Below are 26652 nucleotides of genomic sequence, written 5' to 3' on the forward strand. Positions count from 1 at the left end.
GCAGGGAGCTGTGCCGGGGGGGCTGGCCTGGCATGGCCACCCTGGGCTAAGCCTGTTCAGGAGTTTCACCTGTGTAGGGATTAGCATTCATTCTTTGGAGAGCTGCAAAGCCAGGTCCAATTCACACATTTTGCTTCTGTTTCACACTTACTAGGTTTGTGGAGCTATTTACTAGGAAAGCCAGGAAAGTGCTTTTCAGCCGCAGAACACCGGTGCTGCTGTGAGCCTCCACTAGTCCTCCGACTAACATTGCTCTGGGTGGTGTAGACTTACTGCATAGTGGGAAGAATATATGCAACCGTAATATACTATCTTATATCACAGGTCTACCGGCTCCTTCAAAAGCTACTTGTTTCATGCCTGATAAAACAACAGCTGGAATTGGTCCTTTCTGTGGGTCAGAGTGGAATTAGAGTTGTGGGATTAGTTACAAAGCCTGGTCACATCTCTCAGCTGGTGTTGGGAAGGGATTTAAATGTTCACAAACTGGGAGAGGAAGGGGAGGATGTGTAAAGCTGTGCTTTACATACCATTTACCTGGTGATAAATAAATACTGAGGCACATGCATCATTATCAGTGTTGCACAGTGAGACATTCCAGCACAAGCTTCACAATTCCTATAGTTAGAGGTTTGGAAGGAAGCTTTTTCTCATAGCGCAGGACTATTAAGTTTAGTTGTCTGAAAAAACAGCTAAGAAAACCCTCACCCTCAAGCAACGAGCTAGAACAGAGTTTGGATTTTGTTAACCAGAGTCTTTAAAGCATTGGCCAGTGCACTGATGCAAGATCTGAGACCAGGAAAGCTTTGCTGCTTTTGATACTATCAGTGTCTGTCAGTAATCACCCTTAAACTGGGCTCACTTAAACTTTGCTGGAGAAAGCCACCTGCTTTTCTCCTACAGAATGCAGAAATTTGTGTTTATTTGAGCACTATATAAGAGCTGAGAGTACTGTTAAAGGACAGAAATTTGTGTTTATTTGAACACTATATAAGAGCTGAGAGTACTGTTAAAGGCAAAGCTATAAGCACTATCTGACTGTTAACATGCCTATGCTGCATTTCTTGGTGACACTTGTTTAAAGAGAGAGTGTTGAGCCACTGAATTTACTCATCATGTTATTATGTTAGGTACTGCTGGGACTTCAGTTTTAACTCAGTGGTTGGTCATAATTACTTCCTGTCTGGTACAAAGCATGTTCTACAAGATGTGTGGCAAACTTGCCAAAAGGAGTAACATGCCAAAGATTTGGCAAGAGACAAGTAACGCACACAGACTTAAATGCAGCTGCACATTAGGCCTGTAACACCAAGAGATATGGACTGCCTAACTGCCTCGTGCTCCTGTTCCAAGAGCAGGGATGCCAAGTTAGAACTGTCTTTCTGTACAGATAAGGGTGGTTATGGTCTGCAGCCCCGGGTATTCTTTGTGCAGAGTTAAAATTAAGGGCTTTTCTCCAACAGAGGAAAAAGCAGAGCTTTTCCCATAGGAAGTGCATTCAGAGTTAACCATGCCAAATCAGTTTCTAGACCAGGGTTCTTTGGCTCACTGCATTATGCATTTAGCTTAATTGTGTCTGGCTTTAGTTGATGAGATTTTTAAAACCAAGAACCTTTAGATAAAGCAAACATAAATTATATTGTTTGCTCCGAGGTGAGGCATTAATCATAACTTGTCATGTTCTTATTGACAGGTGGTTCATTAACCAAATTGGCTTATTATTCAACTGTGCAGCACAAAGTGGCAAGAGTGAGATCCTTTGATCATTCTGGAAAGGTGAGAACTGTATCATTCATCAGTTGCATGGGGTTGGATCATGCAGGTGGAGTACTGGACTAGCTTCTCACAGGAGAATACAAGTTTCATCTGAAACTCATCCTGTAACTTGCTCTGTATGAAGCTTTATCTAGAACTTTCTTACTGTTTAGGTATGGTCTTTTGTAATGTCTGTTATTTAGCTTAAGGGGAATTAATCTCTGTTGAAACAGCTTGGGATGTTATGTTTTTAATAGCATTAATAGTTTCAAGACAAAGGAAGTACAGGAATTGATGTTCATTAGTTTAGCATATAACCTTGTTTCTCAAGGAAGGTTTCTGAATGGTCTATAATAAACTCTTTTCTCTCTTAAAGGACATAGAAAATGAACCTTTGTACGAAATAACTGTTCAGGAGGAAATTACAGCTCGACTTCACTTCATAAAATTTGAAAACACTTATATTGAAACCTGCCTAGATTTCATCAAGGACCATCTTGTCAATACAGAGACAAAAGTCATCAAAGCTACAGGTGGTGGTGCCTATAAATTCAAAGATCTTATTGAGAAGAAATTGGGGTTGAAGTAAGTGGATCTATTTAAACTTAGTTATAGGAGTGTATGATTGCTTTGAGTTTTTAGCAGGCTAACTTGCCCCTTTCCGTCCACCCTCAGAAGCCACGCGTGCCACAAGATAACTCTTATCATGAGCTGACACAGCAGAGATGCAGGCATAGAGCCAACAGGCAGGAGCACAGAGTTCAGGAAGAAGTAAAAACAGGAAAGCAGGTTCTTATCATAGCTTTTTTTTCCTATAAAGGATCCATTTTTAAGTTACTCTATTCTGATAACAGTTTTTAGTTGTCACCTCTCAACTTTAGTAGCATTTCACTGATAGTATCCCAACTATCAGGAGTATGCTTTGGACATACTGTTAGACTCTAATGGAGTAGAGGTCCAAATACACAAAACTCACAGTGGTATATAAAATAGAGTAATACTGGAAATCGAGTAGTTAGTAAATTTATTAGTAACAAGAATTTTCACTAGGAATCCCTGATCCATTACTGTCATGACACATTTAAGTGTGTCAGTCCTTCTGCTTAAATTTTAAGGATGAAATCCACTTGACAACTGTTAGTACAAGCCACAATATTACTAGCAAACACTTCTTTTTTTCCCCTCATATACCTTATCTCTGTAGTCGCTTAAGCTCTCAAGAGTTCCAAAAGCTTCTAATGCTTTTCTGTGCAAGCTCAGAAGCAATTAACATGATATAGCAACTTACTGCATAGCTCCTAAGTAACCTTCATGCAGAAGCATAGGCTTGCAGGAGACCAAAGAGCAGTCTCATGAATCTACAGCCTCATAAATTTACTGTTCACACAACTTTATCAAACACCACATGCTAAAAAGGTACTGTGGGTACAGATAAAAGCATCATTAATTTATGTCAATATAAAACATTACCTGGTGTTACTGGAGAGAACCCCAAGGCCCCTCTCCTGCTGCAAGTCTTTGCAGTACTGTGATCCTCTTCTTTTATACTGCTTTCCCAAATCACTTTCTTCTTCTGATAGGCAGGATTGTGTTAACTCTTTCTCAAACCAGCCTACATCAGTACCTTACTGGCTGGGGCTAAGTATCAGCTAATCAAGACAAGAAGGCAATTCCCACTTCTCACGTGGTGCACCTGGTTTTGTTTCTTTGGTTTTTGTTTGATCATGGCATACTTAATTACTCCACAGACACAAAAAGCAGCACCTTCTCCATCCTGACAAACATTCTGTATTAGTTGAGATGCATACCTGTGCTTAGTTTGTGTTTTCAACAAGTCTTACGATATTTCATGTAAGAAATCTACTATAAATCAGTAACATTACATGAGATACAGAACTTTACAGAAGTGTTAACTGACTTAACTGCGTCATTCATCTTATCTAAATTATGTATCATGTTCCCAGGCTCCATATGTGAGATATATACTGTTGTGAATCCTATTACTCTTGTGAGAAGTCCTTTTTTCCTGTGTTTAGCAATCCCAGTAGTAGGCCCCTCACAGTCACTTTAATCTGTCACAGACAAGTGCTGAAATGTTTTTTCCTCTATTGAGAAGGAAGAGGAAGAGTGATAGAAAATTATTCTGTGTTAGGAAATTGTTTTGTTAGGCTAATTTTCAGATACATTTCCTGACCTGCTTTATTGCAGGGGTGCACATATGCTTGTGCTAGCACCAGGGCACTAAAGGGGCTGTGTAAACAAGCAAACAGGGGAGCAGGATTATTTTTAATGACAGCATGATTAATGTAAGATTAAAGTTACTGTGTAACTACGGTCTAACTTTGGCCTGTGTGTTCTGGCATGGAGGATGAACATCAGAATGTATGCAGAAGTAGGTTTCATGTTTTAAGAGAGCTGGACTTCTGCCATGCAGCGTGGGTTACTATCTCCTGTTCATAAAGCCGTTAAAAACTGCTGTTCTAAAGGCAAACTTCCTTGTCAATAGGACTGTGACATTTAGGTAAGGTTTTTTTTCTCCCCTTTCCCCTCAGAGTAGATAAAGAAGATGTAATGACCTGCCTAATTAAAGGATGCAACTTCGTGCTAAGGAACATACCCCATGAAGTGTTTGCATACCAGAAAGATTCAGACACAGAATTTCGATTTCAGACGAATGACCCAAACATTTTCCCTTACTTACTGGTGAATATTGGCTCTGGGGTTTCTATAGTGAAGGTGAGTGGTTGCTAAAATGTTTTATTGTAGAATTTGATTAAGGTGATCTGAAACATCTCACTTTTTTAGAGCAGTAGTTGTTTCTAGCAAAGATTAGAAAGAAAGTTTCCCAGTTTCCCTTTCTTACAGAGTTATGAATGCTTTTTCACTCACTCCTGTAGTTTCTTTTTAATCACTTGCAATTTGGTGTTTAAAGAAGTTGTTACATTAACTGATGAGGACAAAGGCTGTCAGGTCAAAGTGATTTTAATATTTGTTTGGTTTGGTACACTAGGGAGGCACCAAGTTTTGTGTCTGTGTTTAAGATTACTGGCCAAGAATTAAATACAGAGATTTCAGAAACTGCCTGGGGTATGAGGAACATGCATTTCTCACCTGATAGTTACACAGTTAAAGAGTTCCACCTACATGAATTCCACTGTTCAAAAAAACCCACGTGTTCTCATATCTAACTGTGTTTATAGTTAGAATAGGACTTTCTAGACAAATCTGCCTTGTTTTATTGACAGGTAGAAACAGAAGACAAATTTGAATGGATCGGAGGGAGCTCAATTGGAGGTGGAACCTTCTGGGGTCTTGGAGCACTGCTCACAAAAACAAAGGTATCAAAGTGTCAGTTTTAGGGGGCGTGGGATTAGAAGACATACTAAGAGGAAGCTTGAAATGTTGGAATGCCAACCTCTTTGAATAAGGAGAAATAATTATTTTAAGTTATGTTTCTGTGGGAAACCAGATGTCCAACATTGGAGTACTAAAACATGAAAAAAATTATGTCTGTCTCTTGGGGTGTTTTACTTTTTATTCAAAGGTTTGCTGTCCTGGTGCAGAAACAGAGCAGGCAGCCCTGCAACCTCAGGACAATTTCAATGCTTTCCATAGGTGCTTGTGGTCCCTCACTGTTAGATAACAAGGCTGAGTCCTTGGCTTATGTTCATATTTTTGACACTTCTGATGCATAAAGGGAACCTTTAAATGCAAAAAGCTACTAGTAGAACGTAGGGACAAAAATGAGATGATCATCAGTGGCAAAATAATTATCCTGCTTGGGACTCAGGGAGTTTGTCTGCAAGGATGAACACTGTCTGTAGTGCAGAGAATAGCCTCCTCAGAGTGGCCTGTCAATTTTCTGTGCTCTTTTTCAACATGAAATGCCCACCTAGTTCCTTTCACATGATCTGCAGAAGCAAAGCAGAGAGCACCCAATTACTGCAAAATGTCTGGGAACAGGGAGGAGGAATTCTAACTCTTTGTTTCACATTATGGTTTCAGGGGTTCATCACTTAAATCCCAAGTTGGTGATCTGCCAGAATAAGGCCTGGTTTAGTACTGCTCCACCCAACGCAGCTCTTAAGTCGTGCTGCTTACTCCTGTCTCAAAGACCCACGTGGTTTAAATAGATGTTCCTAAATGTCAGCAGTGTACAAAAAGCTAGAGTTACATATGCACCAAATAAGAAAATGTCAAAGGGAAGACCCATACTTGCAATATTTTGTTTGGTGCTTTTAAAAATTAGTCGTAGAACATGACAGTGTGTGCTCTTAGTGCTTCCTGATTTTGTAGAAGAAGAGGACAGTTATGCTTTTCATCATTAAAGGAGCTTCACTTAAGACCAGTCTGTCTGATAAGATGTGGACTAAATTATTATTAGAAATAAGGCATCTTTTGTTGCCAGATTGATTCTAAGACAAGCCCAGACCCCCAGTTTTGGTCAGTAAAGATGCTGCAGAACTTTGGGTTTATGGGCAAGGTTCTCTGTCTGTCCAGGAAAGCTGGAGTAACTCTGCTTCTCATCCTCAGAAATTTGATGAATTGCTGCAACTTGCTTCAAAGGGACAGCACACAAATGTAGACATGCTGGTGAAAGATGTGTATGGAGGAGCCTACCAGACCCTGGGCCTAAGTGGAAATCTGATCGCTAGCAGCTTCGGGAAATCTACTACAGCAGATAAAGGTATGGGTGTATAAAAGATCTACCCAAGATCTGCTGTAGATTTATTACTTTATATTTCCTGTCAGCATGGATTTGCTGCTTGTGCTAGGTTCAACACTTAAATGGATGGAAAAATAGTTGCCAGCTTCATCAGCATAAACATAACTTGCCTTAGCCATTTCCCCATGCTGGGCTGCGAGGGGACTTGGAGCACTGCTTGAGTTGCTCCAGTTACTTGGAGTCATTGTTCGAAACTAATGAGGAGAAGAAATGCCACCATCTCCTCTGGCCCTTGGGAATCTGCTGTTTATAATGATCTAACAAGTAGAGCTGGAAAATAACCACCACTCCTGTTCATCATCTTGCCTACATGTGTTTTGCCTGCACAATATTTTGTTGGCTAAAAATATTATATAATGCAGGCATCCACATTTCAGTATGGGATTGCATAATTTTAGGCAAACAGGAAAAATAGATGTCTAGTTAGCCCAATGTGAATTCATTCCTATGGGAAATATATATGGCTTTCTTGGTCCAGAAGAGGACCCATAGCAGTGATTTACTGTAATTTGCAATTTTATCTGCAGTATGATATGCTGCGGTGCATCTCAGGTCAAGCTGGATGGATGAACCATCATCTGTGGTTCCTAGAGAGAAGAAATGGCATTTGCTGTCGACCTTTCAAGCAGGTTTCTTTCAAGCAATATTTAACAGAGGCTTAGAGAGAGTCTTTTTCACGATATCTTCACTCAAATACACACTCCTTGTTGTTTGCAGTACTTCTTAGTAAGAGATTTTGGGGGGACAGGAACACCTTTCTTCTACACACGTAGAGACTGGTCACACTGGATATTTTCTCCTCCAGCTGTAGGCTATCTGTTAGAGAAGCACGGTCTACCTGAGGATTCTTCATCTGTGTTTCAATTGGTTTACTATTTCTTTCCTTTTAAGAATTTTCCAAAGAAGATATGGCAAAAAGTTTACTACATATGATCAGCAATGACATTGGTCAGCTCGCCTGCCTCTACGCCAAACTCCATAACTTAGAGAAGATTTATTTTGGAGGATTCTTTATTCGAGGTCACCCCGTTACTATGCGCACAATAACCTACAGTATCAACTTCTTCTCTAAGGTAATGAAGCAGAGATTTTCCTGATAGCAAAGTCACGTGTTTAGTTAATCTTTCTAGGTTGTTGGGGGACTAATAACTAATAAATGGAATTGCACATAAAGTAAGCTTAGAGGGCTGCTGGTTAGGTAGGGAAGGCAGGGCTATGTAGATCTGTTGTGGGAGGGGTAAAATCAATGTGAAATGTCTGGGAGTACTGTCTGGCCTCTCTTTCTCTCTCCCTCCCTCCCTCTCTCTCTTTATTATTAGTTTTGATTGACATTCTGTCTTGTAGCTGCCAAGTAATGAGTTTTCACTATTCTCTTCGATAGCTACCATTGTTATTCAATTCCTCTTGCTGACTTGCATCTATTTCTTTTCACCCCCTAGGCTATGCAATGTGGGATTGTTCTGCTGAGATAGTAGCAGTGGGGGGGGGTTGTTGTTTGTTGTTAAAAAAAAACCCAAACCCCCCCAGCACATCCAAGCTGTGGTTCTTTACAGGTTTTGAAGCTGTGGAAAATACTGAAGATTTTTCACTAGAAAAACTGTCAAGTGCAAAGCTCACTTAGTGGTTGTTACAGGGAGATTAGCTCTGCACTTTTGTAATTCTATAGAATAGGCAGCACCATTTTTTTTCTCTTCTCAATGCTTTGGCCAAGAGATGCCTTTATGCTGCTTTTCCCCTCCCCTTTATTTTACCATTGTGGTCCCTTTCTGTAAAATGGTTGGGTTTCAAGAAAACTATTGCAAAACTGCAGCTTTAGGTTCTTATAAGAATAGCTTTATCTATTTAGTGATTCAAATCCCAATCTCTCCATGAACTGTAGCTGACCTCAGTGTGAGCTGTTGTTACGGTGGCTGCTGCAAATGGAGGTGGCTCTGCTGTAGAGAAGGCAATGAATGTCTCACTCAGTCCTGTCTAGGAAAGCTAACGGACCCTGCTGCTAGGATGGAGGGTGTTCTTATTCTCCCTAGCATTCATGTATTATATTAACAATTAAATGAATTTGATGGGGAAATGCTTGTCTGTGGATAATATACAGAGTGTCTGCATGTTGTTGAACAGCAGTGTAATGAAACCAAGGTAATGAGCAACGTCTCGAATGTGTAGGGTGCACAGAGGCACGCACTTAGGTTGGTGACCTGGAAATCAGATGACCTTACATTGCCAGCCTGCTCAAGCAAGAGGAGTTGAATATTCATGGAATGATGCAGTGGTCTTTCTAGTGAAGGCCCTGGCTTCCCGCTGCTTCTGTGGTTGTGCAGGCTTAGAGTACACACCACTTCTGCATGTATTTTTTTTCCCCAGCTGTTTAATAACTGTGGGATGATGTTTGTAAGCAGTTCCTCCTGAACCTGTGTTTCAGAAGCACCGTTAAAGTTACTGAATGTATTAGAATGTAGCACAAATGAATATTACCATCTTCTAGTTGTTTCTATTAAATTTAAGTGTAAAACTAGTGACAAAGAAGTACATATTAGCCAGCAGGGACCATCCAATTGCAATGTTTCATATTGTGGCAGGGAGAGGTTCAGGCATTGTTCCTGAGACATGAAGGCTACCTGGGAGCCATTGGGGCATTTTTAAAAGGAGCTGAACAAGACAGTAAGTACAGCACTGCTCTGTTCTGTATATGCTGTGTTCTGAAATGTCAGTGTAATGTCCAAGTTTCTCTTAAGAGGCTGCATGTAAGTCGTTGCCCAAATAAATACATTTTGCACTAATAAACACAGATGCTGGGCTTTGGTTTTATATATTCTGGCAGGGACATCTTAATTTCTCACCGTTTTTCCTCTGAGCTTTGAGAAGCCAGCAGGATTTCTGCAAAGAGCACTCATAACTCTAAATCAAATTGGGGAAATGTAGTTTCTGAGAACTTTCCTCCTCTTTAAGAAGCCAGCTTCTGAATTCAGTTAATGTACTGAAGAAGACTGTGTTCCTTTGGGAGAGAAAAGCCTCACACATTTATGAAGGATGAGACACTTCTGGCCAGCATTCTTTGGGTGTAGGGTGTTTTGGCTGAATTCTGCCATTTGTCTTTTATTATCAAGCAAGCCAGTCAGTCTGTTAGTTAGAGTGAAACACATACAGAAGTTGTTAATGGTACTTAGAAAGTATCAAATATACCTTAGAATAATGGATGTGGAATCATTTTCATACCCATTTTGTCGATATGGGCAAGGAACCAACTACTGAGGAAATACAGACGTTGCTTCTGCAGCATGTACTGTACATCTCAACTTGATTAAACTTTTTCTCATTTCTAGAAACTTTCTAGAAGTAACTTTAGTGTTTATTTGGAACTTACATTGTGTTTTAGTGATAATGTTTTGTTATTACTGGATCTAGATTTAGAAATAAGAAATCATGATCAGTGATAGTGCTTTGAAGGCATGCTGGTTATAGCCCTTAATGGCAAGGGAAGGGGGTTAAAAGAGAATGATTTTACAAGTGTTGTCTTATGTCTCATTCAGGTTGAAGCTCTTCAGAGCTAAGTAATTCACCGAGTGGTTGAAATGTTTCTTTTGGGGTTTAGAGGGGAAATTTTATTTACAAAGGCAAGGGAAGATGGTTTTGGTAGTGAAGCACCTTCTCTGAAGGGATGCTAACTCTAGACTCACTCATGGGAGTATTCTCAGTTTATTTTCAGATTATGTGTGTCTCTGTCTTTCTCTTTTCTAGATCCAAATCAGTATAGCTGGGGAGAGAATTATGCTGGGAGTTCTGGTCTTATGAGCACATCCCCTGATGTTTACCCTATGCAGAGAACAAGGAGTGGTACAGTATGTGGTTGTCTTTTCTAGAACTAAGTGCCTTCTTTTAGTAATGGTGATCAGAAAACAGATGGTTATTCTCAGGCTGGTTGCTTCCTGCCCCTGGGACTCCTGCTTACCAAAAGAAGTGATTAATATGGTGTCTTGTGTTGTGTGATGTTGTCTTGTGTCATGTGTGATGGTTTGATGTAATGTCTCATAAAAACAGATGGTGGCTGCTACTTTGTCTTAGTGTCCTTCACCAAAGTGGGGTGGGGGGAACATACATCTCTTACTGTTTCTCTGAAGTAGCTGAAATATTGTGCTTCAGAATTTTGAATCCAATGTTCCCCTGTCTTTAAGCAGCATTTATTTACTGCCTATGAGAAGAGAAATATATAATTGGACAGAAGAGCATGAGCCCAGTCATCTTTTAAATACACTGACAATACAGTAATTCTGATTGCACAGTGAAACTGGCATCCAGTAAGCACCCAGAAAATACCTTCAGGTTCTTAAACTATTCTAATACTGCATCTGCTGAAGCGCGTTTGAAAGAAGCTAGAATAGTGGAGCTCAGTATGTTACTGTGTTACCAGCCTGCATGTCAGTGTTTTTCACGTTGTTTGCTTAAATCTCCTCCATCATTGATTGATCTCCTTCCAGTTTTCAGGAATTGGTTTCCTTGCTATAGGGAATGGGGTGGGAGAAGCAGGTCTTGGCTTTGGTTCATTGTTTTCTCTTGGTTACTCAGCTTTTTTAGGCCTGAAGATGAGGTGTAGAGCTCTTACTGAATGGTTTCCCATATAAGTCCTCTATGAGGTGCAGATGTTGGATTTTGTGGGTTGTGGATCTATGTAAAAAGCATCTAATTTTCTGCTCTGAAATAACTGAAATTGGGTGAACGAAATTGTGGATTAGAAGCGTGACCGAAAAATAACACCACCATCCCTCTTAATGAGAAATGTGTCACAGATTTTAAAATCATTTATGCAGATGTAATGATCTGTTGTTTGTCAGCCCTTTACTCTGTGTGAGATAATCTTCTTTCATTCTGGCAGTGGTACAAGAGTGTCAAACCAGCTGTAACGTGCTGTCCACAGCTGCTCCATTTTGAATTCTCCTATTGCTCAGCACTCACTTTGTTCACATGAAGTGAGATCTCTTTGCAACAGTCACAGTTCAGAAACGTCCACTTTCCAGCAGTGGAATTAATACTGAAGACACTTGTTCTATAACAGCCACTTTAGTTTGTGTGCACAAAGACCCGTCACTTTGTGGGCTTTAATCTTTACTTAGGCTGAATGTTTCTGTTGGCAGATGCAATGCGATGAGGTAGTTGTATAAAATACAGATAAATGTGCTCAGGTTTTTTCGGGCACAAGAAATAAGGCACACTTTATGTACAGAGCTGTGTAACTACACGTATTTCACATTAATGTAATATCTATCCTTAGAAATCTGAGCCAAGCATTGTTTTCACAAGACATGAGGAAAACTTTTGGAGGCTTGATCAGGACTCTGAAAGGGAAGTTGTGAAGCAACATAGCAGCATTCCTATACAAATAATCCTGTGCTCAACTCTTTGTGCTCCTTGAACCTGATAGGCCAGCAGATCTGGGGAGGAAGGGAAGAAAAATAATAAACTAGAGGGCCTGTAGTAGGTTTTCAACATGAAGCTTTGATAATCTCCATCTGCAGGATGGTCACAGATAATCCATGCAGGGGAGTGGATTATTTATGGTGACATAAAGTTGTCTGCAAACTTGTCACTCTCAGCTGTGGATGGAATTCTGTAGCCCTTGTACTAGCTTAATCTGTTATGAGTCAATTTCTGAGCAAGTCCTAATAAATCTCTTTCATTTTTTCACCTAGTTTGACATGCTTGAAATGGATAGGTTGGAAAGACCACTTGTGAACCTGCCACTGCTGAAAGACCCATCAACCTATATTCCAGACACTGTTGACCTCACAGATGATGCCATGGCCAGAAAATACTGGCTCACCTGCTTTGAGGAGGCTCTGGATGGGGTAAATGTCACAAACAATCATATGTGAGTGACACAAATATTTAGTACCTATGTCTTCCGTGGACCAACAAGTTCACCCTGCAAAATACACCTGCTGTGTCAAACCTGTTGTGTATAGGTTTGTATTCTCTGGTGGTGCTTTTAAAGCATCTTCTCTCTCAAATGGCACTTGCCACCTCTTCATACAGAGTGGGCAAGCAGGATGGTCAGACCATCAAAGGCCAGAAAGGCCAAGAGTTAGGGTTTAGTCAGACCGTCAAAGGCCAGCAAGGCCGAGGGTTAGGGTTTAATCAGACCTGAGCTATTTCTTCTGCGTTGTAAAACTGACTCAGCCAGTGCCTGCTGGTATTTAAGAGCTGTGTATACTTCATAAGCAAATCCGAATCAGAAACTTCATGAGTGAGTGTCAGGAGGAAAAGGGCTGGGAAAAACCCAGCTTGACCATACTGCAGTAAAGCAAAACAACACAATGGGTGGATGCAGACTGTTAAATTCCTGCCTGTTTCTCCTTTTATGTGTCTGTGCACATGTTATTTTACCCCCCTCCTGTAAGTAGTTGTGTTTAATTTGTGAAAGTCCAGTCTTGAAAATAAAGTTGAAATCCTTTGGGAAGACAGGAGGTATTTAAAATTAATTGAGTAAAGGAAAGCTGGAAGATGCTGTGTGGGAGGGACTAGATCCAAGCCGGCACTGAAGAGCGTAGCAGATGGAGGGGTTATTTCTCAGGCTGAACTTCAGATCAGTTACATGGAAGAAGAATTCATGTGGTAACTTGTCTTGCCTCATTCCCCTACCAGGTGGCAAAGCGTGCTGCAGCCAGCCAGCCAGACTCCATGGATGCTCTGGAGAGAGCCGAAAAGTTCCGGCAGAAGTACTGGAACAAGCTGCAGACGCTCAGGCAGCAGCCTTTGTAAGTGTCTCTTGTGTTCCCATTTCATCACTTGCTGCTTCTATTGAGCAGAGCAAATGAAAAGCTCACTAAAAACTAACTAAAATCTAACTAGAAGCTGATTAGGTTATGAAGCAGAGCAAGCTGGAAGCTGGGCAGGCTGAAGGCTTTAGCAAGGTGACGTGCCAAATGTCAGGTCCTCTGCACAGAACTTTTGGGTCTCGTGCACTTGAATGTAATGGGGAAATTACATGGGTTTATATCTAAAACTTATTGTTTATTATTTAAAATTGTTACCTGCTTATTAAACATGGCAGCGTGTTAATTCAAGTATCCAGCTTTGCTCTGAACATCTTCCCTCTGTGTTTAAATAAACTGTACAGTAGATTTGCCCCTTAGAGGCAGCGTTTAGCACGCATGGAATGTAAAGACTTCTGTGCTTGTGTGATGTGCTGTGACTTATGGAGGAAAGAGAAGAGAAAATAACTTCTTTCTGTATAAGTAGTTGATCTCTTTTTTTCTCCCCTTTCTCCCCTTTTAAAGTGCATATGGTACCTTAACAGTTAGAAGCCTTTTGGATACAAGGGAACACTGTTTAAACGAGTTCAATTTTCCGGATCCTTATTCAAAGGTAAGTTGTTCCTGCTTTACAGAGGGGAGGACATACGAGTTCAAGACACTTTTTCCATACTCGAAACTTTGTGCAAGTCATGGCTTTGGGGGCGTCAGTAACTGGCTACCTTGCAGCGGCTGAGGAGAAGCAATAGTAATGGGACATAACACCCTGGACTTCCGACATGGACATGGTGAGGGTAACACTAACCATAAATATTACCAGCTTGCATTGTCTGATACTTCTGAGAATTGGTGGTGGTCCTGTTCTGATGAGTGTGTGGTGTCTGTCAGCTACCAGTGTAACCAGCTCCTCCCAGAGGAGGTGATTCCATCAGTTCAGAACTGTGGAAGCTGGGAAGGTAACTGGTTATGTAACCCTGATCCCTCTGGAGGAAAAATTCAAGAGCTTCTTAACATCTGGGATGATGAAACTCTTGATGCAGAAATCAAAGAGATCAGCCATTGGTGAGCCTGTTCGTGGTAATTACCTGAGTTTGATGGGACATGGCACTGCCAAAAGTCTCTGTGTGTGCCCACTCCCCCAGTCCCCAACCTGCTCAAGATCTATTGCACCTGTACTTATTAAGCAAAGTAATTCTTGGGCTGCAGATCTTATCCTAGCACTACAAAGCTTTTTATTAGAATCCCAGGAAACTTTTCTCTTGATACTCAGCATGCTGATAACAGTAACTTGTTGGTCCGTTAGAGGCCATGAACATAATGGAGAATGCTTGAACGTGGTCTTGGGACTGAGACAACCAGTGATGGGTAAGAAGTTCTTGTCTATAAATCCAGTGTTTCATGTCTTTCTTACAGATAAAGCAGAAAGAAAATGGCATAGCCTTAAAATGTTTCCACAGCGTAATTGAGTCTTTGGATTCGTTAGACTGGGAGGAGAGGCAGTTTGCTCTGGTGAAAGGACTTCTTGCAGGGAATGTCTTTGATTGGGGAGCAAAAGCAGTCTCAGAGTAGGTATTCAATGTTCTGAAATGTTTTAAAAGCACCTTTTAAGATACAGAATATCCAATTGTTCTTTTTTCGATAAAGAATTAAGTGCACCGATCTAACTGCAGCTTGCATTTCACCTGCATCAACTGTTGGCTGTTTCTTTACAAGCATCGTTGTGTGAGGAATTTCACATTCCCACCCTTTAAACGTGGCAGAGATGTCCCTGTGAATGTTTGGCAGCGTTTGCTGGTCTCGCTGCTTTGCTGTAGCACTGTTACTCGCACTGCACCTGGGGATGTGTGGTACCGTGGATGTTTTTTCTGCACCCTTCAGTTGTCCTGATACCACAGCACATACTCATCAGGCTGGGTATTTTGATGACTAAATACTGATTACTTTTGATCACCATACATATCTATTGCCATTTGGAGAACTGGTTTTCCTTCTTCTCAGCAGCCATGAATTCCTGTAAGGATATTAATGCCAACAGGCTGCAAGTACATGTTTAAATTCTAGAACTTTCGGGGAGGGCTGATACTACCAGATCCAAGAGCCTTTAAGGAAGGATCTGGGAGATACAGACCGAGTTAAATGTCACCTAATGCTGGATTTAAGGAACTTTATGAGACTCAACTGAGACGCAGTGCTCACATGCTGTAGTATTTGTACTGACAGCTTAGAACCCAGACACCTCACTGTGTAAATCCGCCTCAGCACCCACATGTCTGGGGCTACTTTACTATCAGTTACTGGCAGTAACTTTTAAAACCTGTGTCTGGTTAGTCTAATGCCTTCTTGTGCCACACAGGTACAACTTCAAGAAACTTTTGTAGTTCAACCTTCAAATGAGACTGTTTCACTGATAGTTTAGACCACAACTCCATTTTATGGTGGCTGCAGACCAAAAGGTGTCTTTTGTGCCTGTAGTCTAGTTGCCTGCAGACATCTGTGTGCTAAATTAGAGTTCTTATGCCAAAAGAAAACAGCTTCAGTAGTATACATCCGAGCCTTGTGTTTTTAACCAAAGCACAAAGTACGTGTTTCTCACTGGACCTGTCCACACTCCCCATTATAACCAGTAAGACTGCTGACCACCTGCTGAAGAAATGTTTGAGCTATACTTAAGATGAAGCTGCTTAACTGTGTACCCTTTATTTCTCCTCTGATGCAGCGTTCTGGAATCTGAGCCACAGTTTGGATTTGAAGAAGCCAAGTCAAAACTACAAGGTAAGGGGAGATGTGTGGTGGTGGCTGGGTCTGGAAATGGTGTGAACTGTGTGGCAGGCAACCATCAGCCCTCGCTGGGGTGACCTGACATAGAGGCTGCACAGTTTGAGTGGAACATTCCTGTCTGTGTTCCAAAGGAACTGCAATCTGAAAAGCTCTCCTTGAGCAGAGGTCTGAGCTGCACAGATACTCGGGATGTCTCACTGTTCTTGTAACTGTTCTAACCCACTCGAGGAGGTAGTGTCCTGGGAGGCACACCACCATCCATCTGGGATGAGTCCTTACATAGCCAGCTTACATGACTTCATTGCTTTGTTATGAGAATTCCATCTCAAGACTGCTCTAATTGAGCTATTCCCTTAATTCAGAGCTCTGGAACTGTTTGTTTAACATTCAGAAGCTTGAGCTCAAATGCTTTAATGCTTAAACACCTGGAAGGAGCCACCCACCTCCTGCTTTTCCTAGCGTACAGAATTCCTCTTTGCCTGAAAGGCACACTAACGTGATCTTATCTGTGACACAGAACGTCCCTGGCTACAAGATTCCTACAACCAGTGGCTGGAGCGACTGAAGGTACAACCCATAATTGTTACTAACCATGAGTAATTAAATACATTCACCATAAATCCACTTTATTAATCTTGGGCTTTAACAGAACCCTCTTCAGACCCCTCAGAATACATTCAGGTAACCCAGTACCAGTAACTCAGCAGCCATGCCAGAAAGAAAGGAATAAAAGGAGTTAGTCTGACGCTTCATCACTTACCAAGTTTCTTAGCTGAATTCCTTCAGGATTTAGAGCCCAGCTGCTCCCAGAGCTGCTCCAGAGGAACCATGTTGTGCCCCTGCTTTAAAAAAAACATTTGTTTCTATACAACTAGAGCCAAAACTTTGAACACTGGGCCCAAAGGTAACACTTGCCTTGTTCCAACCTAAAGCCAACAGTAATGTAGAAGCTTGCTGAAGGCAATTAACTTGCCAATTAGCAAAGCTCTTTCTGCCCTGTGTGATCTCTACTGGTACTTCATTAAGGTTAATTGAAAAGCTTTTGTGCATTTGTGTAAATCCCTGTTGGCAATGGGAGCCAAAGCTTTGCTGTGAGTGGAGCATTCAAACTCATTACATCTTAAACCAGAACCTGTCAGCTCATCCCGTGTAACAGTGATGGCTGAGGAATGTCAGGCACTCACTGTCCTGACAACAGTTTATTAAGAATTAAGCATTGTTCACTGTAAAACTGCTGCTGCTGTGAACTGGAGGGAACCGAGTTTCATAACATCAGATTTGGAACAAATGAAAAGGTTAATGGAGAAGAGGGAATCTCTTCGTTTTAGGATGTCACTGCCCCCAGCAGCCCATCCTGCCCTTTCCTGGCAGAGGGAATCCTCTTCACCTGCAGCAGGCTAGCTTAAAACAGCCACCGAGGTAGGTGCACCCTGATGACCACCATGCTCGCACCAGCAGCTGCTGCTCCTCCTTGAGCCTCCAGGGATGCTCCTGTTCAGAGCTGATGGTCAGGCCTATTCCATTCCCAGAGAAGGCTTTACTAATGGTGTTTGAAGGGTCTCAAAGAAAGCAAAGTCACTAAATGCTGCTTTAAATAACTGTGCAGAGACAACATCAGGGAACTTAATTTCCCCTAGGACTGAGGGTAGGTGGTGGTCTCATGAGTTGTGCTGCTACTAGAGAACTAAAATGGCCAAATGTTTGAGGCTATAAAATGTGGGGTCTTAAAGTGAGTAGTTGTAAATAACACAAACTGTGCATTGAAATGAACTGTGAACTCATTTCTGAATACGTTGGTTTTCTCTTACAGGAGGGTCCCCCTCATAAATGTGCCTTAATTTTCGCAGATAACAGTGGAATAGACATAATTTTAGGAGTCTTTCCTTTTGTCAGAGAGCTCCTTTCTAGAGGGACAGAGGTAAGTGGGTTTCATTGTGAATTCACTGTGTAACGGAGCTTTGGTAATTGCTAACTATCCACCTGCAGTACTCTTGAGCAGAGTGGCTCCTGGCATCAAAACAGGGACTAATCCCAACCCCTGGAACTCCAAAGCCTACAAGAAACCTGGAGAGGGGCTTTTGAGAAGGGTCTGTAGGGACAAGACAAGGGGAATGGCTTTAACCTGCCAGAGGGGACAATGAGATGAGCTCTTAGGCAGCAGCTTTTCCCTGTGAGGGTCATAAGACCCAGAATAGCAGTTAATGAGGGAGAATGAGCACTGGCTCTCCAGCCTTCCTCTTTGCACTTTTTCCTCTATAAAGCAAGTGAGGGAATGGCGATTTAAACAGACGAGCAGCTCTACCACCACACGTGCACTGCATTAACCAGTGGACTCTTCTGTGCCTTCACCTCAGGTTATATTGGCCTGTAACTCTGGCCCTGCCCTGAACGATGTCACCTACAGTGAATCCCTGATCGTGACTGAGCGGATAGCAGCAATGGATCCCATCATTCAGTAAGCATATTCCCAGCCTTCATTATGCATTGTACAGTACAGAGAAGGAAAAGGCAAGTTCCTTGTTACATATTTAACTGTGTTTATTAGTGTCTGAAATCTGGAACCTGGCAGCAAGCTAAGGCAGATCATGTACTTTCACTAAGGTGAACGATTTACAGATGAGATCTTTATTAACAATCCATAATTGTATTTGTTTTCTGTGTCTTCCGTGATGAGCACTCGAGCTGCTAAAACATAAAGCTATGTTAGAAGGAATAGAGGAAAATACAGAGATGTCACATACAGAGCAGCCCTGTGGAGGATACGCAGCTGACCAAATAATGCTTCTGTGGATGGAAGCGTTGTGTTCCCTGGTGGGATCCTAGTAGGAAAAGAAGCCTTTGCAAAGCAGACTTAGATAGTTGTTGTCATTGGTTTAGTACCAGATTTACATGACCCTAAAGTAGACATTTAATGTTTTTTGTCTTTTTCTTTCTTTTTCAAGATCTGCACTGAAGGAGGAGAAGCTGCTCTTGGTTCAGACGGGTTCGAGTTCTCCATGTCTAGATCTCAGGTATGCTGGCAAAGTACCCATCTGTTCTTTGTCTCCATCAGCTGCAGAATGTTCTGAGACTTAGCACTGGAGGATCTCAGCCACCCTTCCTGATAGGAATCACTTCCACACAACCAGTAATGTTGCTTAGTCTGGATTTACAGACTTGTGATACTCATCAGCCCTTCCTCGTTGTTGGGTGTCTGCCTTACTAAGGTGTGTTGAGCAGTGACGCTGCCACGGTCAGGAGCAGCTTAGTTAAATCCTGCACGTGACCAGGAGATCCCCTTGAGCACAGGCAGTGTTTCATGTTGTTAATCTGTTTACTCTTAGTTCAGTTCTCTGGTGCAACAGAACTTACCCACGTGTTTCCTGGGGAATCCCAAGTGTGCTCAGGATGGAGCTTTTAAAACTACAATCCAATCTCATTTCCTTCAAGTGTTCCTGTTTATTGGCATCAGTAATTCCAGCTGAAAAGCCGTATCCCACCACACTTTATGTCCAAAGCCCTTAGAACCACCCGTGTTTCACCCGTGGCACGTGTAAGGACTGTTCCTAACCAGAGCTCTCCTTCCAGCCGTCTTGACAAAGGCTTGGCTGTGCTGGTGCGGGAGCGGAAGACAGACCTGGTCATCATCGAGGGCATGGGCCGCGCCATCCACACCAACTACTACGCGGCTTTCAAGTGCGAGAGCCTCAAGCTGGCTGTGATCAAGAACTCGTGGCTCGCTGACCGCCTGGGGGGGAAGATCTTCAGCGTCATCTTCAAGTACGAAGTGCCGTGTCAATGATGGGAGCTGGCCCGCAGGGGGAGCAGCAGCAGCAGAACGGACTTGCACTAGTTTTACTTTAACTGTAAAGAATGTATTTTTACTACAACAGGGAAAAGAGTTCACAGGAAATTCCGTATTTATATTGTGCTTTTGTGACTTAAAAAGCAACAATATGATTCACTCTATAGTATACACACCCAAATATATATATGTATATCACTCATTGTTTATTTTGGTAAGTGTTTATTTTAATGCTGCAGTATTTGTGATGAAAAGACTTTATTTTTTTGTTCTGTGAGACATTCATATAGAAATATATTTAAATGTCAATGAAACCTTTTTTTATACATCTCTGCCTATTCTGCCAGCAAGGACATGGCACATACCAAATAGTTCTAAAGTGCTAAGTCAGTCTGACACTGCATTTTCCATGACAGCTTTCAAACTTACCTAAAGTGGTTCACGCTCTTTGCAGTTAATTTGATTGAAGGACTGATCCACCTTCTGACCTAAGAAGCATCACTTCAGCTGTGTCTAAAACAGAACTGTCCTGATCTAGGGTAACTGGACAGCACTGGTTTACCAGCAGTTGGAAGAACCCGTAACTCCTGTTGCTTTCCCTGTTTGTTCTTGTTACCAGTTGGGTTGGGAGGGGAATGCTGCAACTACATGAAATTACTCAGCCATAGTTTGAAGTTGAGTCTTACTAAGTTACCCTCCCCGTGAACATGAAGTGCTCTACTGAGGCGCAGCCAGCTATTCTCCTGTTGCAGGCATGTTAGGTTCTGTTGCCTTCAGTTATTAAATGCTGGGAGGGGTAGGAGTTAGTCTCTTGGTTCCTGCAGTGCAGTTAAAGCCATTCCCAAGTAACTGAATTTGCCTTTGTCTCCCCCTCCATGGGATGTGCAGTACCAAAATGGAGCAATTTAACCATGAACTTTGCATCAGTCATTCCAGCTCTGAAATGAAAAACAGCTCAATTGGAGAACTGTTTAATACACAGCTGGGCCAACTCCCCTTGAGTCCCAAGGATTTTCCCTTGCAAGCAAGAGGCTAGTGCCCCAGTGCCCACAGCCTCACCCTTGCCCGGTGAACTTCAGTTGACCCATTACCAGACTTCATGCTCTGGAACTACTGGATTTCAACCTTCAGTCTTCTTCCTCTGTAGTTCTTCGTCAGGTTAACTATTAACTCTCTATGGCTGGGTGGTGAAACCCGTCCCTGATGGGAACCTGGCAATGACAAGTCCACATCTTGCATTTCTTATGTCCAGTAATTCCTTAGTTGCATCAGGTCTCAGGGCACTGCAGGGGATTCAGTTAAGCCCCACAGTTGGGGGTTTACGCCTCAGCACTGTCATTCCTGATTCAGAACCAATCTTCCTGGTGACCAGCATCTGCTCAGAATGGGGGGAGTTTATAACTGGCACGTTTCAGCAGCAGTTCTTGATGAGAACAGTCAGCTGAGAGAGAGCTTTACGTTTTCAAGGTTGTTCCTCAGACTGTCACTAGTAAGCAGAGGCTCCGTATTAACTGTCCCAAGTCCCTTACTCCTACAGGTGTTCATGTACTTACACAGTGAACTTCTAAACTAAATACAGACCCAGCACTGCAGCCACCTCGGCTCTATTTCCCCAAGTTGTTAACCTCCCTTATTGTTAAGTTACACTCTTATGGATTTAAATTCTTCCAAGTCACTTCTTTTCTTCTGCATCCAGCTGCACCAATCCAGAAGTGCTCTGTGTGTGTTTGTAATTAGAAAACTAACACTCTAGACTTGCAGAAAAACATCTTTCTACATCAATGTAGTTCCTATGAAATACAAGTGGTATGAACCTAACACAGGCCCGTTCCTTAAGGACAGAACTGTTAAGGGTTAGCCCTCCCCGAAGTCTCCTGGCTCTGTCTTGTGTTTTTCTTTATATGCAGACGAGTGCAGATTTCTTCTGTGAAAACAGCACAGCAAGATTTCTGGAAGACAAAAGGGGGGGAAACACAGGGATGAGTCTTTCTGTGTCACGGAAAAGGGGTGCACAACCCACCCCTGGAACAGGTGGGGAACAGGGGCACACACTCAGATTCTAGTGCAGTTTCATTTACATGTGTTTTCCTGCTTGTCAAATGACTTGAGAAGAGCCATACTTGAGAATAAACTTGTTATTGATGATCTATTGTCCTCTGTACACACTCAGCACACTGGAATGCAGGCCAGGAATCAAGTAGATGTTTCTACTTAACATTTTGGCAGGGTGGGGGATTATTACTGTTGACCTGTCCATGCTAGAAAAATGTCGCTCAGCCCAAGCTATGAAATTCCAGCTGTTTAAAGAGCACATCGAATGGCTTCCCCTGTCACCGCGCTGCTTTCCTTAGAAAAAGCAGGATCAGGCTGGTACCGAGCTTGTCCATGCTAATCCGGTGGGATACAGGGAACGGGGATGAGATAAAACCACCACCCACCTTGGCATGTCCAGCAGCGTGTCTGCTCTTATTCGAGAGCTCGGCCACGGCTGCGATGACGCCCAGGGCCAGGCCGATGGCCAGGGTGAGGAAGAGCCCCCCCAGCGCCTGGGGCTGCAGCGGGCCCCACCGCTCCCTGCTCCTGTGGAGGCAGCTGCTCTCCCACCACTTGTTGCGCAGGTAGTCGAGGTCTCCGGACTCGCGCAGTTTGAGGACAGCGACTGAGAGCTGCTTCGTCCATGGGGACGCTGGTGGGGGTAGAATGAGAGCGTGAGAGGCACGGGACAGCTCACGGCACGTCTGAGCAATCCTCTGCTATGCGCCAAGAAACCCTTGGGTCTGGAGCAGGAGATTGACAGGACGAGGGGTGATGGTTTCAGACTAAAAAAGGGAGATTCAAGCTGGACGTGAGGAAGAAATATTTTATGCTGAGGGTGGCAAGACACTGGCACAGGTTTGGATGCTCCATCCCTGGAGACATTCCAGGCCAGGCTGGATGTGGTTCTGAGCAACCTGGTCTGGTTGAAGATGTCCCTGCCCATTGCAGGGTGTTGGGTGAGCTGTAAAGGTCCCTTCCAACCCGAATCATTCCATGATTCCAGGTGGAGAGTGGGGCAGGACCAGCGCACACACTAACCCTGGGTGGTGGCGATGCCAAATCCTCTGGCTCCGATGACTTCGGGGGCCCTGATGAGGTTGCAGTGCCGGGCGGCGGCGAGGTCCTGGGAGATGGATTCCCCGATGAAGGCGTAGTTCGTCTCCATCACCCGCTGAACTGCCTCCTGGTAGGTCTTGACTAAAACATGGTCTCGTCTCTTGTCCATGTATTCATAGATCATCTGATGGATGGGATTCTTGGAGTTCTGCAGCCCAAAAATCCAAGGGTCAACTGAAGTGCAAAACCACCACATAAAATCTGCCTGTAAGTGCAGTGGATGCAAAATAACTTGGACACTAAGGGTACTTACACCATTGCCTGTGTAGTTAATGTATCCAGACATGACCTACATCAACCCTGTGCTCAAGGCACACAAGGACAACCCCTGCAGACTAGGAATGCACTATAAGAACAGAGTCCTCTACATGCTTTTTCCCTCTGAGAAACGGTGGAGGAAGAGATGAACAGAACAACAGATACCTTGAAGAAGTAGAAGGTAGAGGAGCCCTCCAGTGTCCCAAACTCCAGCTTCCTTTGCTTCACCAGATCCTCAAAGGTCTGGATGGGGAGCTGCTCGCTGCCAGAGCTCAGCAGGGCGGTGAAGTTGGCGATGTAGGCAGCCAGCAGGGCGATGGTGAAGAGCCACCAGACAGCAGCGACGACCCGCACAGAGAGAGCCTTGGGCCGAGGGGTGACACCTGCATGGGAGGGATGCACAGAGACACAAAGAACTTTAGACCATGAGCCTGAGTTAAAGGCTTCCCTTTACATAAAGGCCAAACTGCAAAACTTGCCCTGCAGCTACTGAATGCATGAGTCTGAGACGAGCTGGGACGGCTGGTCTGACCTGCACCAACATGCAGAGCAGAGCTGGAGCAACATCAGCAGCCAAAAGCAACAACAGAGCACTTCCCTCTACAAAGCACCAGTGCAGTGGTTACCTTGACATTCCCAGAAAACACACCTTCCTCCAGTGAAGCCAGCCATCTGTACAGTTTCAACAGGTCTGTAGCCAAAACTCCCCAAACTGGGAGTTTTAGTGCTGCCAAGTGTCCCTGTTGGAACATCCTTTCCCCAGCAGGATGGCACAGCAGCGTTACAGACAGACCAGAGCTGGATATACAAACCCATACCCCTGCCAGAGCCCCTTCGTGGCTGTTCTCCAGCTCACCTTGCAGGGCAAGGGCTCCTGCTCCAAACCAGAGGCTGTTTAAGAAAGTGAAATGATTCTCTTCATTCTTTGGCTCATTCCATTCACAGGGGCTCAGCCTGTGGGAAAACGGCAGGATAAAACAAGACATTCGGGGGGAAAATAGATATGAACTATCCCGCAGCATGAGTGCAGCAGTGCAGATTAGCCTGAAAATGCCCCTTCTGTGCATGGTAGCTCCTCTTTCACCTGAGGGGGACAGTGCTCCAGCAATACAGCTCCAGTTCAAGACTGCAGCTGCAAAGAGCATTAGTGCAGCCTAAGCAGTGGGGAGAAGCTGAATCCCCGGGGAAGGAGTGGAGGGGTGGCAGAGAGAATCTTCCACCAGTCAGCGCAGGACACAGAGCACAAAAATACAGGAGAGAGACCTGCACGTAGGAGCATGGTCACAGTTCAAAAACTGATAAAGGTGAGAAAGAAGAGCTGAAGTACACACACACAGTCCTTTTAGCAACCCTACGTACTCCACATCAGGAGATCTCGTGCTCTTCATGCTCTCTTTACCTGACATAAGCTTTGTTGGCCCTGGTTCTGGACCTGGCCAGAAGATTCCTCAAAGCAAAATGCACTCAGGGACTTCCTTTAGAACTGAGATCTCTCCACAGCTGAGAAAGGAGCTGACTCGAACAAACCTGGGAAACAAATTCATTCGTACCTGGCAACAAGAAAGAGGCAGAAGCACGTCAGCACGTAGGCAAACAAAAGGCCGGTCCAGGTCTCCTTGCTGAAAGGAGCCAGGAAGTGGAAGAACGACATCTCCTGAGAGAGGGTTTCTTTGCGGAGCAAGATTCCGATCCCGGTCTGCAGGAACGGGGTGGTGAAGGAGACCACCTCTTCCCTCGCCGATGTGACCGTCAGCGGAGCCACCGCAATGTCTGCTTCCTGCGAGGCGGGGAGGAAAAACCATCGGCCCTCAACCTTCCTGAGGATCCTGTCACCCAGAGACCTTCCGAGGCTGAGCAGCAGGTCTGCAGCCACAGAGGGACAAACAGCTTTCCATTTTGCACTGGTCACTGCAGGGCACGGGTTGGAACCTGGGCTTCTGGTTTCCTACATCACCCAGAGGCTGAGGCCCAAGTTTCACTCAGGGGTTAGGTTCAAGGTAAGTTTTCCTGACAGCCGTTATCTTTGTTTCGTTAGTGAGCTGAGGTGTCTGTGCAGTCTCACACCTCAAAGAAACCCTGGGTGACCTCTGAGCCAAGACCAACACTGCACCAGGAGCGCCTCGTTGTAACAGTGAGTTCCTGCTGTGACCATCATCTCCTCGTTCCTTAGTTTCCATATGTGTAGGCCAAAGCCAACCACAAGCCTTGCTATTCATTACTTCTACGCCACAGGCGTAGTCCCTGAGCAGATCCCAACAGATCCCGGAGCTGCCGGCGCTGCTCTGCCCTCCTGGAGCCCACTTTGGAACAGCACAAATGGAAAATTACCCGTCTCAGAACTTCACCGATCATCCCAGTCCAGTTCCCGCTGGGAGAGACGGCTCCGTACTGCCCATCGCCCACCACCTTCACCCTGTAGCGGAACCGGAGCATTGCAGCCAGAGCCTTCAGCAGGTCGATGCAGTACCCCTCCAGTTCCGCACTCCTCACCATGACGTAAGGATCTTCCTGCATGTTGGGGGAAAAACACACAGTTCTGGGCTCCCAGAGCCTGCAGAGACCTTGGAACAGTCTTTCAGTGCCTAAAGGGGCTACAGGAAACCTGGAGAGGGGCTTTGGACAAGGGCCTGTAGGGACAGGACAAGGGGAATGGCTTTAACCTGCCAGAGGGGAGACTGAGATGAGCTCTTGGGCAGAAGCTCTTCCCTGTGAGGGTGCTGAGGCGCCAGCACAAAACCCCACTTGCGAATATATAGGCGGAAAGAAAAGACAAAGCGTGACCCCAGCTACCCCCCAGCCACCGCCAGAGCTGTGCCACTGCCTCACCAGGATCGTTGTGACAGTCAGAGTTGGAAGAGCCTCTTCCAGTCCCCTTGAGTCAATGCCCTGCAAGTTAAGAAATAGAGAAGAAATAAGTGGATTGCTAAGTCCCAGACAGGGCCCTCAGCTGGGGGGTGGGGGTGTCAGGGGGTCCCCTGTGTTAAACCAGCTGTAAATCTGCTCCTGTGAGCTGCAGCAATCCCACCACCGTGGTTCCCCAACAGGAACTGACCCAGCACAAGCATTTCCCTTTAGTGCCTGTTCTCAGGATTCTTTGTCTGAATAAAAGTCACTTTAAATGTTGTCACAAGTCACACGGTGCACACAGGCTCCCAAAGGGATCAGTGCGTGTTGCAGACAAAACAGTCAGTGGCTGGAGGCAGGTTCTTCCCTGGAGTACGGCTGAGTTTTGAATTCTGGGCAAAAGATAAGTAAAAACCCAGCACAGACACACACAGACTCAGTCATGGCCAGTGCCAGGCATGACAATGTATTTAAAATGATAACTCTTCACAGATTAAAAGCACTGCACCCTGTGACCACATCTATTTCTGAGGTTAAAATGTAAGATCTTTTGCACATACACCTTCACTGGCAGCTCTGCCCCAGGGAACTCAAACATACCTGGCTCAGAG

General features: G+C 44.0%; 2 protein-coding genes across 2 annotated transcripts in view; one reads left to right on the forward strand and one right to left on the reverse strand.

The window, feature by feature from the left end:
• The first annotated feature begins 1677 nt into the window (after positions 1–1677).
• Positions 1678–20100, forward strand: PANK4 (pantothenate kinase 4). The gene is made up of 18 exons (XM_010024262.1): positions 1678–1776; positions 2132–2340; positions 4308–4491; positions 5001–5093; positions 6289–6442; positions 7373–7554; positions 9058–9139; positions 10217–10317; positions 12163–12318; positions 13115–13227; positions 13750–13837; positions 14638–14789; positions 15941–15996; positions 16520–16569; positions 17816–17920; positions 18357–18457; positions 18945–19013; positions 19570–20100. Exons 1-18 carry the CDS (start codon positions 1678–1680, stop codon positions 19781–19783), a joined length of 2208 nt encoding a protein of 735 aa, XP_010022564.1. The 3' UTR covers positions 19784–20100.
• A 1533-nt stretch (positions 20101–21633) lies between these two features.
• The window catches only part of LOC104413315 (probable glutamate receptor), a 7489-nt gene continuing 2470 nt past the window's right edge, over positions 21634–26652 (reverse strand). Inside the window, exons 2-9 of the mRNA XM_010024264.1 lie at positions 26024–26078; positions 25526–25705; positions 24748–24974; positions 24054–24151; positions 23363–23580; positions 22862–23087; positions 22225–22472; positions 21634–21735 (exon numbers count right to left, since the gene is read on the reverse strand). Of these exons, the coding sequence (XP_010022566.1) occupies positions 21634–21735; positions 22225–22472; positions 22862–23087; positions 23363–23580; positions 24054–24151; positions 24748–24974; positions 25526–25705; positions 26024–26078 (1354 nt within the window). The remainder of the gene's footprint in view (positions 21736–22224; positions 22473–22861; positions 23088–23362; positions 23581–24053; positions 24152–24747; positions 24975–25525; positions 25706–26023; positions 26079–26652) is intronic.

The sequence above is a fragment of the Nestor notabilis genome, unplaced genomic scaffold (assembly GCF_000696875.1).
Source record: "Nestor notabilis isolate BGI_N333 unplaced genomic scaffold, ASM69687v1 scaffold31001, whole genome shotgun sequence".
Lineage (NCBI taxonomy): Eukaryota > Metazoa > Chordata > Aves > Psittaciformes > Psittacidae > Nestor > Nestor notabilis.